Genomic DNA, 16,250 nt, shown 5'->3' on the forward strand with positions numbered 1-16,250 from the left:
CAGAAGAAGTAATGCTTAATAAATATCGAGAACATGAGATGAAGAGTCCTTGAAAACAAGCCCATTGGTTTTGGGAATATTTCAATGATGAGATAAGTGCAGTTGAGTGAAATTATCCCCCTTAGTTGAAGAGTCTGATGGTTGAGGGGTCATAACTGTTCCTGAAGCTGGTGGTGCAAGTCCTGAGGCTTTCAGACCTTCTTCCTGATGGCAGCAGCAAGAAGAAAGCATGCCCTGGGTGGTAGGGGTTCCTGATGATGGATGCTGCTTTCCTGCAACAGCTATTTCAAGAGCCAAGAAACAATTCTGGGAGAGGTTGGAGGTGACATCAGATGCACATCAACTCTGGCAGAGTTTGCAGGCCATTACCTCCTATAAAGCAAAACCCAACATCATGAATGTCAGTGATACGTCATCACCAGATGAGCTCAATGCCTTTTATGCTCACTTTGAAAGGGAGAATAAAACAAACAGCTATGAGGACCCCTGCAGCACCTGATGACCCAGTGATCTGTTTCGGAGGCAGTCATCAAGTTGCTTTCAAGAGGACAAACTCTTTCTTGCAAGGCAGCGGGGCCCGATGAGATACCTGGAAACCTGTGCCAACCAATTTGTAGGAGTATTCAAAGATATTTGTAATCTCTCACTGCTGCATTCAGAAGTTCCCACCTGCTTCAAAAGGGCAACAATTGTACCAGTGCACAAGAAGAGGAGTATGACCTGTCTCCATGACTATCATCCAGTAGTGCTTACATCTACAGCGATTAAATGCTTTGAGAGGTTGTTCATGACTAGAATCAACACCTCAGGAAGGACCTGGACCCATTGCAATTTGCCTATTGCCACTATAAGTCTACTGCAGACACAATCTCAATGGCTCTCCATGTAGCCTTGAATCACCTGGACAAATAACTATGTCAGGGTGCTGTTTATTGACTGTAACTCAGCATTTAACACAATCATTCCTACACCCCTGATCGAAAACAGGAACGTGTGCTTAGCCCACTGCTTTACTCTCTCTACACCCATGACTATCTGGCTAGGCATAGCTCAAACAACATCTATAAATTTGCTGATGATACGACCATTATTGGCAGAATTTCAGATGGTGATGAAAGGGCATACAGGAGCAAGATATACCAGTTAGTTGAGCGGTGTCACAGCAGCAACCTTGCACTCAACATCAGCCAGACCAAAGTGCCGATCGTGAGCTTCAGAAAGAGTAAGACAAGGGAATACAAACCAATCCTCATAGAGGGATCAGAAGTGGAGAGAGTGAGCAATTTCAAGTTCCTGGGTGTCAATATCTCCGAGGACCTGACCTGGATGCAACATATTGATGCAGCTAGGTATAAGGCAAAACAGTGGCTATATTTCATTAGGAGTTTGATGAGAATTGGTTTTATCAACTAAAACACTCAAAAACCTCTACAAATGTACCATGGGGAGTATTCTGACTGGCTGCATCACTGTCTTGTATGGAGGGGGGCTACTGCACAAGATCAAAATAAGTTGGAGAAATTGTAAAATTAGTCATCTCCATCATGGGTACCAGCCTCCGTAGTATCCAAGATATCTACAAGGAGTGGTGCCTTAGGAAGGTGGCACCTATCATTAAGGACCCCCATGACCCAGAACCTGCCCTCTTTACACTGTTACCATCGGGAAGGAGGTACAGAAGCCTGAAGGCACACACTCAACAATTCAGGAACAGCTTCTTCCTCTCTGCCTTTCGATTTCTAAATGGACATTGAACCCATGAACTATATCTCACTACTTTTTTTTATTACTGTTATTTTTTCACTACCTATGTTAACTACTGAATAGACACACACACACACCCAGATATATATATATATAGTTTTGCTCTCTATATTCATTCAACATGTATTTCATTTTACTGCTGCTATAAAGTTAACACATTTCACGACATATGCTGGTGATATTAAATCTGATTCTGATTTTGATTCTGATGTGCTCAGTGTTGGGGAGGCCTTTACCCGTGATGGATTGGGCTGTATCCACTACTTTTTGTAGGATTTTCCATTCAAAGGCATTGGTGTTTCCATACCAAGCCGTGATGCGGCCAGTCAATATACTCTCCACTACACATCCATAGGAGTTTTTCAGAGTTTTAGATGTCATGCCATATCTCTGCAAACTCCTAATGAAGTAGGGGTGTTGCTGTGCTTTCTTTGTAATTGCACTTACATGCAGGGCCCAGGACTGCTCCTCCAAAATATTAACACCTAGGAATTTAAAGTTTTTAATCCTTTCCACCTTTGATCCTCGTGTACCTCTGGTTTCCTTTTCTTGGAGCCTGTAATCAGCTCCTTGGTCTTGCTGACATTGAGTGAGAGGTTGCTATTATGACACCACTCAGCCAGATATTGATTCTCCCTCCCATATGCTGATTATCACCACCTTTGATTTGGCCTACGACAGTGTGTCATCAGCAAACTTGAATATGGCATTGGAGCTGCGCTTAGCCACACAGTTATAAGTGTAAAGCAAACAGAGCAAGGGGCTAAGCACAGAGCCCTGTGGTGCACCTGTGCTGATGGAGATTATGGAGGAGGAAGAGATGTTGTTGTCAATCCAAACTGACTGGGATCCAAATGCATATGAATATATTGAGGCCTAGATCTTGAAGCTTTTCGATTGGTTTTCAGGGTTTAATGGTATTGAATGTTGAATTGTAGTCGACGAGGAGCATTCTGATGTATAATTCGCATAAGGCCAGATGTTAGAGGTTGGGAATTTTAGGCACCAACTTAGTGCATGCAGTGATATATGTCCATGATTTGGCTTTCAGTAAGTTTCTGTTGGAATTCTAAGAAGATGCCAATTCATTTGCTGTAAAGAGCAAAGTCCCTGGGAATATACTCCCAGTTTGTAGTTCTAAGCCCACTGTGTCTTGATACTGGCAAGTTCCACTCCGGCTCCAACACTTATTTCCCAGTGAAAGAAATTTTAGAGAAAACGTTCATGTAAAGATGCAGCCATGCAGTATGTGCAGTATAACTAGCCAGGGTTGAGTTTCAATGCAAGGTCACCTGCAAATGTTCAACAGCATGAAGAAAGAGCACCACAATTCATCAGAAATGTAAATCCCATACCTGCTTTCATTCCTTATTTTAAACATTGACATCTTTGTAAATATGTGCATCAGCAGTTGCTTGTGCAAGTTAAATTATGTTCAGCACCTGACCAGGTTTGTTATCCGATCCTGTATCTTGGCGAGGGTTTACCCTGGCTAGGGTTCTCCTCATCTCGGCTGTGGCCAGGGTGTCTGTACCTTAGGAAGAGCGGGACCTTTTCTCAATGTCACATCATTCAATTGGTCAAATTGTGCATAGAAAGTATTCAGCCTATCAGAAATGGAGGTGTCACTGTTGTTGACACGCAGGGTATACCTGTAATGGGCTATAGTTTGTATACCAAAAGAGCTTTGACCAGCGACCAATCCGGACATCAGAAGTTTTGAGAGGAGGAGATTTCACTCAGGTCCACTGCCCGAGTCGAGAAGGGAGCAGCGGGTCGCTACAGTGAAAAAGAGCTTTGACCAGCGACCAATCCTCATTTGGGGTTGATTAGCAAGAACAAATTAAAGGAAGGCAGTGGCAAATGCAGCGGACATCTTCTGAGTGGACAGAGTCAGAATGGTGATCTTGAGGCTTTAGCTCTTCGGGGTTTGTCTGAGAAAGCAAAGAAAAGCTCCAGGTTAAGTATTCTTTTCTCCTTCCCTTCTTTATATCTGCTCAGTTAGGACACTAGAGATGCCAGGCAGGATAGTGGACTGCTCCTCTCGCAGGATGTGGGAAGTCCCTGACAACTACAACTGCGAGAAGTGCATTCAGATGCAGCTTCTAACAGTTTGTGTTAGGAGTTGGAATGGGAAGTGGGTGAACTCTGGATCATTTAGGAGGCTGAAGGCGTGATAGATATGACATGTAGAGGGGTAGTGACATCCAAGGTGCTTGACACAGGAAAGAGGGAAGTCGCAGTGGTGGGGTCCTCTGGCACTGAGTCTGGCTCTGTGACTCAGAATGGAAGGGAGAGAAGAGGCACATTATTGTGGTAGGGTATTTGTTTGTTAGGAGAATGGACAGGAGGTTCTACGAGTGAGAACGATATTCCCAGATGGCATGTTGCCTCCCGGGTGCTAGGTTCCAGGATATCTCAGAATGATTCCATGGCATTCTTAAGTGGGAGGGTGAAAAGCCAGAAGTCGTAGTCCATGTATGTACCAATGACATGGGTAGGACGAGTAACGAGGTTTTGCAAAGTGACTTAAGGGAGTTAGATGCTAAATTAAAGGGCAGGACCTCCAGGGTTGTGATCTCGGGATTACTACCCGTCCTATGTGCTAATGAAGCCAGAACTAGGAGGATTATGCATTTAGTACATGGATAAGGAGTTGGTACAGGAGGGAGGGCAGAAGGTTTTTGGATCATTGGGCTCTCTTCCAGGGAAGGTGGGACCTATACAGAAGGGATGATTTGCACTTGAACTGGAGAGGGACGAATATCCTAGTGGGAGGGTTTGTTAATGTGCACAGTGGGGTTTAAACTAGAGTTGCAGGGGGATGGTAACCTGAGTGCCAGAACAGCTGGTGGAGGCAGATGTTGGTGGGACCTCAGACAAAGTCAGGAATCAAAAGGTTGAGCATGGTGCGACCAGTGTCTTGACCTGTGTATATTTAAATACTGAAGATGTGGTAACTGGTTTACAAACAGAGGCAATGTGTAGTGAGGAGAGGCTGTTGATAGGGCAAACCTGCAGTCAGCAGGATGAGTTGCAACGTAAAAGACAGACAAAATTGAAAACGGTGAATACAGGCCTGAAGCTGTTATATTTGAATGTGTACATTATATATAATTATGTAAATGAACTTGTAGCACAGTTGCAGATTGGCATGTCTGATGTAGGCATCATTGAATCATGGCTGAAAGAAGATTACAGCTGGGAGCTTAATGTCCAAGGATACCTATTGTGTTAAGGATAGGCAGGAAAGTAGAGGGGGCTGCATTGCTCTGTAGGTAAGAAGTGAAATCAAATCATTAGAAAGACGTGACATAGGGTCGGACAGTGTTGAATCATTGTGGATAGAGCTAAGGAACTGCAAAGGGTAAAATGTGGTGGAAGTTGTATACAGACCCTCAAACAGTAGTAAGGATGTTGCCTACAAATTACAATGGGAGGTAGAAAATGCAAGCTGAAAGGGCAATGTTACAACAGTCATAGGGGATTTTAATATGCAGGTAGATTGGTGTTGGACTCCAGGAGGGGAACTTTCTAGAATGCCTATGAAATGGCTTTTTAGAGCAGGCCGTGGTTGAGTCCGCTAGGGGATCAGCTATTTTGGATTGGGTGTTGTGCAATGAACCACAATTGTTTAAAGAGCATAAGGTAAAAGAACCCTTAGGGGAAGGTAATCATAATATGATCTAATTCATCCTGCAATTTGAGAAGAAGCTAAAGTTGGATGTATCAGTATTACAGTGGAGTAAAGGGAATTACAGAGGCATGAGAAAGGAATTGGCCAGAATTGACTGGAAGAGAACACTGGCATGGCTGATGGTAGAACAGCAATGGTTGAAATTTCTGGAAGCAATTCAGAAGGCACAGGATATATACATCCCAAAGAGGAAGAAGTATTCTAAAGGCAAGATGGCATAACAGTGGGTACCAAGAGAAGTTAAAGCCAACATAAAAGCCAAAGAGAAGGCATATAATAGACCAAAAAGTTGGAGGATTGGGAAGCATTTAAAAATCAACATATAGGAACTAAAAATGTCATCAAGGTACAGATGGAATATGATAGTAAGCCAGCTAATAATATTAAAGAGGATACCAAAAGTTTCTTCAGAGACATAAAATGTAAAAGAGAAATGAGAGTGGGAAACGATGCTGGAGATGTAGTAATGGAGGCAAGGAAATGGCAGACAAACTGACCAAGTATTTTGCATCAGTCTTCATTGTGGAAGGCACTAGCAGTAATGACAAAGATCCAGATGTCAGGGGCTATAAAGTATGTAAAGTTATTATTATTAGAGAGAAGGTTCTTTGGAAACTGAAAGGTCTGAAAGTAGATAAGTCACCTGGACTAGATGGTGTAAACCCCAGAGCTCTGAAAGAGGTGGCTGAAGAGATCATGAAGGATTGAGTAATGATTTTTCAAGAATCACTAGATACTAGAATGGTTCCAGAAGACTGGAAAATTGCAAATGTCACTCCACTCTTCGAGAAGGGAGAAAGGAAGAAGGAAACTATAGGCCAGTTAGTCTGACCTCAGTGGTTGGGAAGATGTTGGAGTTGATTATTAAAGATGAGGTTTCTGGTGCTTGGAGGCACATGTTAAAATAGGCCATAGTCAGCATGGCTCCCTCAAGGGAAAATCCTGCCTGACAAATCTGTTGGAATTCTTTGAAGAAATAACAAGCAGGATAGACAAAGGAGAATCAGTTGATGTGTATTTGGATTTTCTGAGGGAGTTGACAAGGTGAGGCTGCTTAACAAGCTGTGAGTCCATAGTATTACAGCCAAGATTCTAGCATGGATAAAACAGTGGCTGATTAGTAGGATGTGAAGATTGGGAATAAAAGGAGCCTTTTCTGGTTGACTAGCAGTGTTCCCTAGTTGAGTTGGGACCAATTTTTTAATGTTATATGTCAATGATTTGGATGATGGAATTGACAGCTTTGTTGCAAAGTTTGCAGACAATATGAAGATAGGTGAAGGAGCAGGTAGTTTTGTGGAAGTAGAGAGACCACAAGAAGACTTAAACAGTTTAGTAGAATGGCAGATGGATTACAGTGTCAGGAGGTATATGGTCATGCACTTTAGGAGAAGAAATGAAAGATTGACCATTTTCTAAATGGAAAGAAACTGAGGTGCAAAGGGACTTGGGACTCCTTGTGCAGGATTTCCTAAAGGTTAATTTGCAAGCTGAGTCTGTGGTAAGAAATGCAAATGTGATGTTAGACTAGAATATAAAAGCATGGATGTAATGTTGAGACTTTATAAAGCACTAGTGAGGTTTCATCTGAAGTATTGGAAGCAGTTTTTGGTCTCTTATCTTAGAAAAGATGTGTTGAAACTTGAGAAGGTTCAAAGGAGGTTCACAAAAATGAGTCCAGGATTGAATTAATTGTCAAATGAAGAGCGTTTCATGGCTCTGGCCCTGTATTCACTGGAATTCAGAAGATTGAGAGGTGACCTCATTGAAACCTATCAACTAATGAATGGCCTTGATAGCGTGGATGTGGAGTGGATGTTTCCTACCGTGGGAGAGTACAAGACTAGAGGACACAGCCTCAGAATAGAGGGGCAGAGAACGGAGATGAAGAGGAATTTAAAAACGCAAACACAAGGAAATCTGCAGATGCTGGAATTTCAAGCAACACACATAAAAGTTGCTGGTGAATGCAGCAGGCCAGGCAGCATCTCTAGGAAGAGGTACAGTCGACGTTTCGGGCCGAGATCCTTCGTCAGGACTAACTGAAAGAAGAGCTAGTAAGAGATTTGAAAGTGGGAGGGGGAGATCCGAAATGATAGGAGAAGACAGGAGGGGGAGGGATGGAGACAAGAGCTGGACAGTTGATTGATAAAAGGGATATGAGAGGGTCATGGGACAGGAGGCCTAGGGAGAAAGAAAAGTGGGAGGGGGTGAAAGCCCAGAGGATGGGCAAGGGGTATAGTGAGAGGGACAGAGGGAGAAAAAGGAGAGAGAGAAAAAGAATGTGTGTATATAAATAAATAGATAACAAATGGGGTACGAGGGGGAGGTGGGGCATTAGCGGAAGTTTGATAAGTCAATGTTCATGCCTTCAGTTTGGAGGCTACCCAGACAGAATGTGAGGTGTTGTTCCTCCAACCTGAATGTGGCTTCATCTTTACAATAGAGGAGGCAGGGATAGACATGTCAGAATGGGAATGGGATATGGAATTAAAATATGTGGCCACTGGGAGATCCTGCTTTCTCTGGTGGACAGAGCGTAGGTGTTCAGCGACGAGGAATTTCTTTAGACAGAGAGTGACGAATTTGTGGAATTTTTTGACACAGACAGTTGTGGAGCTCAAGTCTTTATGTATATTTAAGGTAAAGGTTGATAGATTCTTGGTTGGTCAGGGCATGAAGGGATACAGGAAGAAGGCAGGAGATTGGAGCTGAGTTGAAAATTGAATCAGCCATGATGAAGTGGTGGAGCAGGCTTGATGGATCAAATGGCCTAATTCTGCTCCAATATCTTATGGTCTTAATTTCTTATACCTCGCTACATACAAGTCCCTGGTGTCACAAAGGTGTCTGTGGATTTACTCATGCTTTGCCTTCCTGATGGGAGAGCATGGTACTTGCTGACCATAGAGTTGCCCTGTATGTTGTTGCTGGTGTTGCTTGACTGCTTGAGTTTTTCCATCATTTCTGGTTTTGCCTTATATTTCAGCATCTGCAGGGATTTTTTCATCTCTGCTCAATGTTTTCATCCCTCAAAATTCCAAATCTATCTGGTCTATTCCCTTTGTCTCTCAATGCTTTCATTGCAAGTGATATAAACCATTTATTTCCCACTCTCCTTGCAAATGTTAAGCTTCCCTGAAACCAGAAATACTGTTGTAAGGTGATGAAGCCTCAACCTCGTAGAAAATGAACAGCGATTCTTTGACAACCTTTCATACCGTGGGTTTGCAAGCAGTCGGTGATCTCAATTCTTCAGGTGCTTCTTCCTTCAGGTTCCCCAGTCTCATAGTCCTCATCACAAACAATCACCTCCTTTGTAAAATCCACAAGCAGGACTTGCTCTGTTGGGATATGGCCTTGGTGTTCACAAAACTCATTTCTTCTTATCTTGACTCTTCCTACTGTGGTCCAGCCTCTTCCCACTTACATTTACAATACTTTCCTACTACATTTAAATTTTATAGATCCCTGGTCCCAGCTGGTTCACCTTCATCATGGTTGTTCAATCCCTCTGCACTTCCATCCCACACATAGATAGCTTGAGTGGCTTCTTTCTTGAGGCTGAACTAGTGCTCCATTTATACTACCCTCTACCTGGTTGAAGTTGTTCCAATGTTGAACATTTCTCCTTTGATATCATTCACTTCTTCCAAGTAAAAGATGTAGTCTTTGTTACTAATACGGGTTCCAGTTGCGCTTTTCCCTTTGTGGGATACTACAGAACGTTACTTTCAGTTCTACTCACACCATCTACTTCATCTCTTTTCATGTGCATTGCTGATGCTTCCTGCTCACAAGAAAATCAGTTGCCAATTCCCAGCCTGCTCTCACTTTCACATACACCGTCCATATCCAATTCTTCCTTAAATTTTGTCAGCTCTTTTTCCTCCATTTCAGTAAATGGCTTAATAATAAGAAAACACTACAAGCCCATAAACTGCCACAACTAACTTGACAATTCTCGGTCCTCTTGACATTGCCAAATAACTGGATTCTGATAACTCACACTTGTTCCTCAATCACATTTTCTTTACATGTGCACAAAGAGAAGAGCATGGTCTTAGTCAGCAAACCATTTTGAAGTTTAACACAGAAACATTATTTCTATACAGAAAATCGACTGCTGGATACAGATATTGATTCAATGGAAACCCTGTGCACATCTGAGTCCCATTATTTGCATATTTAAGTACCAAAATAATACATAATATATTTCAGATGCTAGTAACTAACTAAATCTATGTGTTCATGGCCAATAATACCTGAGTAAAGTGTCACCGCATTACAGAAGGATGTGATTGCATTGGAGAGTGTGCACAGGAGACTTGCCTGGGTGGTATATTTCAGGTAGGGGACAAACTGGATAGTCCTTGCAGTGGAGGAGGCAGAGAGATAACTTGGTAGAAATATATATATATATTTATATTGGGTCTGCTATTTTGTTTCAAAATCACACATACCCTTCAAACACTTTACTCACTCCCTCTTCCTCCTCCCCCCTCCTTGAACCCACATTTTCCTTCCCTTTTACTGACCTCCGATTTGCTATTGCTCTTCTCCACGGAAAACTAACAGTCGGCCAACAAAATGTTGCTCCCCCTGTTCTCCCATTCTTCTTCTGACTTTTAATGGCAGTTGGCAGTCCAACTTAAAGGTGCATTACCACCACTAACTGGACTGGAGTGTAGAGAGTTAGAAAATAAAACCTTAAGGTCACTTCCAAAACTTAGAATGAAAACTATCAACCCCCAAAGACAATAGTGCAGCCTCCATTTGATTTCTTTCAACCTTATATGCTCCACATTGTAATAGAATTTCTTCAACTGTTTCAGAATGACAAAACCTACACACCCCAGAGTGATGGTTTCAACAAAATACAAGGAATAATTGAGCATAGTATGTCCAATTCTAAGTCATGTCAATATAATTCCTTCCCTTGTTTCACCCCTTTTCCCATCAATCCAACTGTTTTATATATTCTGTAAAGGTGTCTCCCCTTATGCCACTATCCCACAAATCTAATCCTCTAATTCTTAGCCACACCAACACCCTAGCTTCTGATTTGCTAAGTGGAAGATCTATATCCACAGCTGAACTTGTGTAGGGATCCATAAGAAGAGACAAGTAAACTAATACTTTGAATATGAAATAAAGTTTGAAGAGCTTCCAGCAGTAAATCTGACCTACTGCTAGAATGACCTGTTTTAAGACTAATCAAAACCGGGAAAGAATTTGAACAAGTTACAACTTTGCAACGACAAATTTCCTCCACCCACTCTAAAAACCAAAATGATGACTACTAAATCTGCTGTATATACTGATAAATGGTTAGCAAGACGTTTCTTTATTGTTATCTGTAATTCAGGCACAAAAACAGCCACACCAACATTCTCAGTTAAATTATCTTTTAATCCATCAGTAAAGATAGTTAACCTATCATGATAACTTTCCTTAACATATGTGAACCAAAGGACTCTCGGACATATCAGAATCATTGAATTGTGTAACCTAAAATCAACTAAAGTCATTCGAAAAAAACCACGGTAGTGTTACCGAAAAAGCTACAGTACAATCCAGCAAACCCATACTACTAGCATGTTCTCCTATTCTAAGGTATAATCTCTCTTTATACCCAAAGACAATTCAAAGGCTGTTTCCTCCGGAAATTAAAGCGTTATTTGTCGTAATTGATCTGGGTAACACCGGAAGTTTATGCTGTTGCTAATCAAGTCTCCATCTCCGCCTGGTTTAGGGTTGAGTACAGCAATGCCGGCAGATTCCGGCACAGCTCTAGGTAAAGTTATCCAGCGGAAATTACAGGCGTTGCGTTCTCTAATGCTACTGACTGAAAGGAATGTGTCCTCAATATGTTTTATGATTTGTAACGCGACGCTGTGTTGGTGAAGCAACTTGCTTTTTCTACAAGTTATCTCTTTAAGTCTTTGTTTGGATAAAGGAGGTCTGAAATTACTTGATTCTCAATATCGCCCTCATTAAAAATTGCGTGTTTGATTTAGGGTGTGTTACTTTTTTAATTGCTCACTTTGCGACTTGATGTTAGATTTGGTTTATGATACACCCTTGTTGAGCTCCTGTCTTGTGTCTTGCTGCAGTTATGGATCAATGAAAATAGTCATAGTCATGCTTTACTGATCACGGGGGAAACTGGTTTTCGTTACACTGACCCCCTAGATGGAAACAGGGGTCACCGGTACCTTAGCTCTCCTCAGGTCTATACAGGCTATTAGTATTTTAAGAACAGAAAATTCAAAAAGTATACTCGAAAGAAATAAATGGACTGGTGCGCAGAAGGTCCTGATGAGATTTTCCAGGATGGGATGCTGAACTTCAGTTTAAAATGCGACAGTAACCGTGATAGGCTTTAGAGTGCAATTTATGCGATATTTAAAATTAATCGAATCTTAATCGATATTTAAAATTAATCGAGCGGTGGGGCTGCACCACTATGCAACCCTCGGATATACGCTGGTTCAATATTGTATCTCATTTGAATACTCCCCTCTGTCTATTTTTGATATGGATTTCGTAATTCTGACTTTTGACCCTACTTCTCCAACTCAAATTATGTATCAAATTCAGCCTTGGATACCCAGTTCACAGCTTGTTTCTTGCAGATGACTTAACAATTCATTCGTTTTTTTTTACTAAATCAAGCATGACGATATTGTTTGTTGTTTTTGAAACTAATCATTCCAGGATACTGCTAAATTGATCAATAATCTAAATAGATTTGTTACTTGAATTAATTTATTTTCTCCCACCTCAATTATTTCTGTGAAAATTAATAAAATCTCACTTAATTTGGATTTACTGCTGAATGTTTCCCTGATCTCTACATTAATATATCTCTTACACGCCAGATTCCACAGATGCTAGAAATCTGAGCAACACATACAAGGTGCTGCAAAATGCTAAATTCGGCAAGTCAGGCAGCATTTATAGAAGGGAACAAACAGTTGATGTTTTTGGCTTAGACCCTTCATCAGGACTGGAAAGGAATGGGACAGAAGCCAGAATTTGAAGGTGGGGGAGGAAGGGAGGGAGTGCAAGCTGGTAGGTAAATGATATGTGAAACCAAGTGAGGGGGAAGAGGGGTTTGAAGTAAGAAGATGGGAGGTGATAAGTGGAAGAGCTAAAATATTGATGACGAAGGAATCTAATAGTCAATTATTTTACAAATAATCTATGTTTTATAAATGCAAAGGAAACCAGTGATGTTGAAATGATGTTGCTATTCTCAACTGCCCTACTCATGTAAGAGTAGTAAGACATCACGTTCTGTCTGGGTTCCCTCCAACCTTGATGTCGCCTCTAACTTCTGGGAAGTTCTGCCCTTTGCCCTTCTCTTTTTTTATATTCCCTTGTCTGGTTTTCCCTCTCACTCCTTCTCATCTCGTCACCTTTCATCTCCTCTCCCCCGTGCCTCTCCTCCCTCCCTTTCTTTCATGGTCCACTGTCCTCTCCTATTACATTCTTTCTTTTTCAGCTCTTTGCTTCTTTCACCTATCATCTACCGGCTACTTTAATTCATCCCTTCTCCCTCACCTACCCATCTACCCCCTCTCCTGGTCTCACCTATCACCTGCCAGCTGCTATTCCTTACCTTCCCCCTCCCCCTCTTCATCTTCTTATTCTGGTTTCTGCCCCCTTCCCTCTTGTGATCTCAGCCCAAAACATTGCTTGTTTATTCCCCTCCATAGATGCTGCCTGACTTGCTGAATCCCCCTAGCATTTTGTGTGTGTTGCTTAATATATCTCTTGTTGCAGTACTACTACCGTTAAAAATCCATGATTGGTCTTTACATCCTCTACCATTCCTCAATTATTTTCAAGCTGTTTCTGGTGCTTGTCCACCCTTCCTGAAAAGTTCTAAAGAAATGAGAGGCAATTGTTATTCTCTATATTTTATAAGTGCTAAGGAGCCAGTAATATTGAAATGATGTTGTTATTCTCAATTGCCATTGCGTTAATTTTATTTTCGAATGTTGTTTAACAGATGCCAGGAAGAAGTGCTTCATCAGTATTCATGATGCGGTTAAAGCTGGCAATGTGGCGGAACTTGAGTTGATGGTGAAAAATGGAGCTGGCATTAACGAAGTGGATCCCATTCACAAATTTACTCCATTGCAATGGGCAGCACTCTCTGATAGTTTAGAGGTGAAATGTTATTTGCCAGTGTATCAGCAGATAAATATGGTGCATTGAGGAGAAAATAAATCAGCCATGATTGAGTAGCGCAGCATTCAGATGGGCTGAATAGTCTAATTCTGCACCTGTCTCCTGTGGCTTTAATTGAGCCACCATATAACAGCTTAGCAACAGTTTGTCTATAACGGTTATGGGCTCATTTTCCTGGGTTCAAGTAAGCAGGTTATGGAGACAGTTGCTGCCAGATCCTGGGAATAATTGTTTTGCTGTTAATGACTGCTGGCATTGTTGAGCAGGATTGTTTCCCAGAGTACAAGAGTATTCCATGGTCTGCTGCTCGACAGCAAGTTGTTTTAATCTTTCTCCAACTGCAGTGACCCAGATGCCCTTGATTTTCAGTTTCCCCCTCCCCCTTCATTGTGTTCCTGTAAAATCCTGTGTACCATGTTGTTATGTTTTGTAACTTCAAAACATTAAACTAATTCAAAGGAAGATACGGGAGTCTGAAATGTGAGGCTAACTTTGTGTGTTTACTTTAAGTGACACATGCATGTATCATGTGGTAGAATGACGTATGTAATTCACATTTATCCATGTAATGCATAATGAAATACTTAAACAAGAATGCTTAATCAAACTAAAAAAAATATATATATATAGACAGGATTACTCAAACATTATTGAAGTATTAAATACACAGCATTCCTCCCTGCTTGGCTTTAAATTCTAACTTAATATAGCATGCATCTCAACTATATACACAGTGGACCATAAAATACAATATCATACAGACATCCACAGCATAGTAAATTTTAAATGGTCCTATTCAGGCCTAAAAATTTAATTGCTGTGGAGGCTTTCTTACTGTTGTGGGATAATGTCTTTCTTGACAAAGGATGTCACTTTCAGATTCTGGGTCCCCCTCCATGGTGGTTGTAGGAGTTAACCCTGAGACTGCAGGAAGTGGTTCTGACAACTCTGGACTCCTTTCTTCTCCCAGTTTGTGCATCTTGATCTTGGGAAAGTGCATTTAGTTCATTCTCGAATATTCTTGGAATATTAAATACATAATGTGGTCAGAAAGAAACTAACGCAGAAGTTTTAGCAAAGCCATGTGAAAATCAAAATGAAAGCAAAAGAAAAGTGCAGAGATTGTGACTAAATAGCGAGAGACTTGGAGTTTATTAAAGGTTGTCCTAAATAAGGTTAACAGTTCCATTACTACCTAGCACTACCACTCTTATATTTCAGTCTCATCTGCCTTCTGTTCATTTCTTCTCTTTTTATCCATCTTAAGACTTATTTTAGGTCATTGTAGAAGAAATAAACCTTAACTCTTCAGAGATGCTGTCAGTTTTACTACTACCCGTGTATTTCACAGTAAAAGCAAGCTAATAAACTAATAGTACTTACTCACGTATCTTGCTCATTTCCAGTTACTGAGTGCCTTCTGTTTTCAGTGTTTCTGCCTAACGTTGTTAAAGAGTGGAAATAAAAGCTAGTGTTACATATGTTAAATGCATTCACTGAGAAGCTGAGTAAGAAAGTGAAAGCTTTGAGATACAGTATGATATAGAAGGTCCTGCAATAATACTTTATTTTCTCTTCGACCACCTTGGTTTTTCATAATTAATTGTAATAACTATTCAGATCTTTGTAAATTGGCACAGTTAAAGGAGCAGGATATTTATGATTCATTTGATATGTTGCAGTGCCTGCATTGGTTGCTATGGCATGGTGCGGATATGACAAATGTAACTCCCAGGGGCTGGACTGCAGCCCACATTGCAGCCATTAGGGGCCGTGATGCCTGTATGCAGGTAAAGTATCTCAATTGTTTATATTCTTCTAAAATAAATATTTAAAATAATTTTGGTATTTTATAGTACTAGAGAGAGGAGACAGGTGACTAAATAGTGCAGTAGTCTTCACATCAAAAATTTTATTTCAACAGACTGAGGGAATGAAGGTAATATCTCTGTTGGCCATAATAGTGCAGCATCCTTTATCTTTAATCATTGTTTATAAACAGCAATATGGAAGATCATATAGATGTTGATAAACTTGACTTAGTAACCCTCTGTTCTTTTCCCTAGGAGGCAAATCTAGGTAACTGCAACTCGTATATTAAGTTATCAATACATCTTATCAGAATGAATGGTGGTTAGTGTGAAAATCCATACAAATACCCACAGAATCCATCTTTTGAGATTTGGATCATGGTTTATCATTCTGAAGGATGTTCATCAAGAGTTTAACTTGCAACTTTTTGTTACCAATCTGAGTTAGGCTCACTCCCAGAAGTGATGTTTCTCAACATTGTATCTGCTTTGTGAAGTCTTGAGATGATTTCAGGTTTTATCATGAAAGCAGTCTAAGCTGGCTATGTGATTTTCTCCTCAGGCCTTGATAATAAATGGTGCAAATTTAACAGTGAAGGATGATAGAGGCTGTACTCCATTGCACCTGGCTGCTTCACATGGACACTCGTACACTCTTCAGACGCTTCTTCGCAGCGGTGTGGTAATTACCTGTCAGGACTGATTGATATTCATGTCTCAAGAGGAGGATGGGAATTTTTGGGAACGCAGTAGCATGATGGTTACATTAGTGGTCT

The 16,250-nt window shown here is 41.0% G+C and overlaps 1 protein-coding gene across 2 annotated transcripts in view; it reads left to right on the forward strand.

The window, feature by feature from the left end:
• The first annotated feature begins 11,194 nt into the window (after positions 1-11,194).
• Positions 11,195-16,250, forward strand: part of LOC140200752 (ankyrin repeat domain-containing protein 42-like) — a 37,246-nt gene continuing 32,190 nt past the window's right edge. For both annotated transcript variants that reach the window (XM_072264344.1, XM_072264345.1), the window contains exons 1-4: positions 11,195-11,258; positions 13,482-13,642; positions 15,346-15,453; positions 16,037-16,156. In XM_072264344.1, coding sequence (XP_072120445.1) covers positions 11,231-11,258; positions 13,482-13,642; positions 15,346-15,453; positions 16,037-16,156 — 417 coding nt within the window. In that variant the 5' untranslated portion in view covers positions 11,195-11,230. The remainder of the gene's footprint in view (positions 11,259-13,481; positions 13,643-15,345; positions 15,454-16,036; positions 16,157-16,250) is intronic.

The sequence above is a fragment of the Mobula birostris genome, chromosome 7 (assembly GCF_030028105.1).
Source record: "Mobula birostris isolate sMobBir1 chromosome 7, sMobBir1.hap1, whole genome shotgun sequence".
NCBI lineage: Eukaryota > Metazoa > Chordata > Chondrichthyes > Myliobatiformes > Myliobatidae > Mobula > Mobula birostris.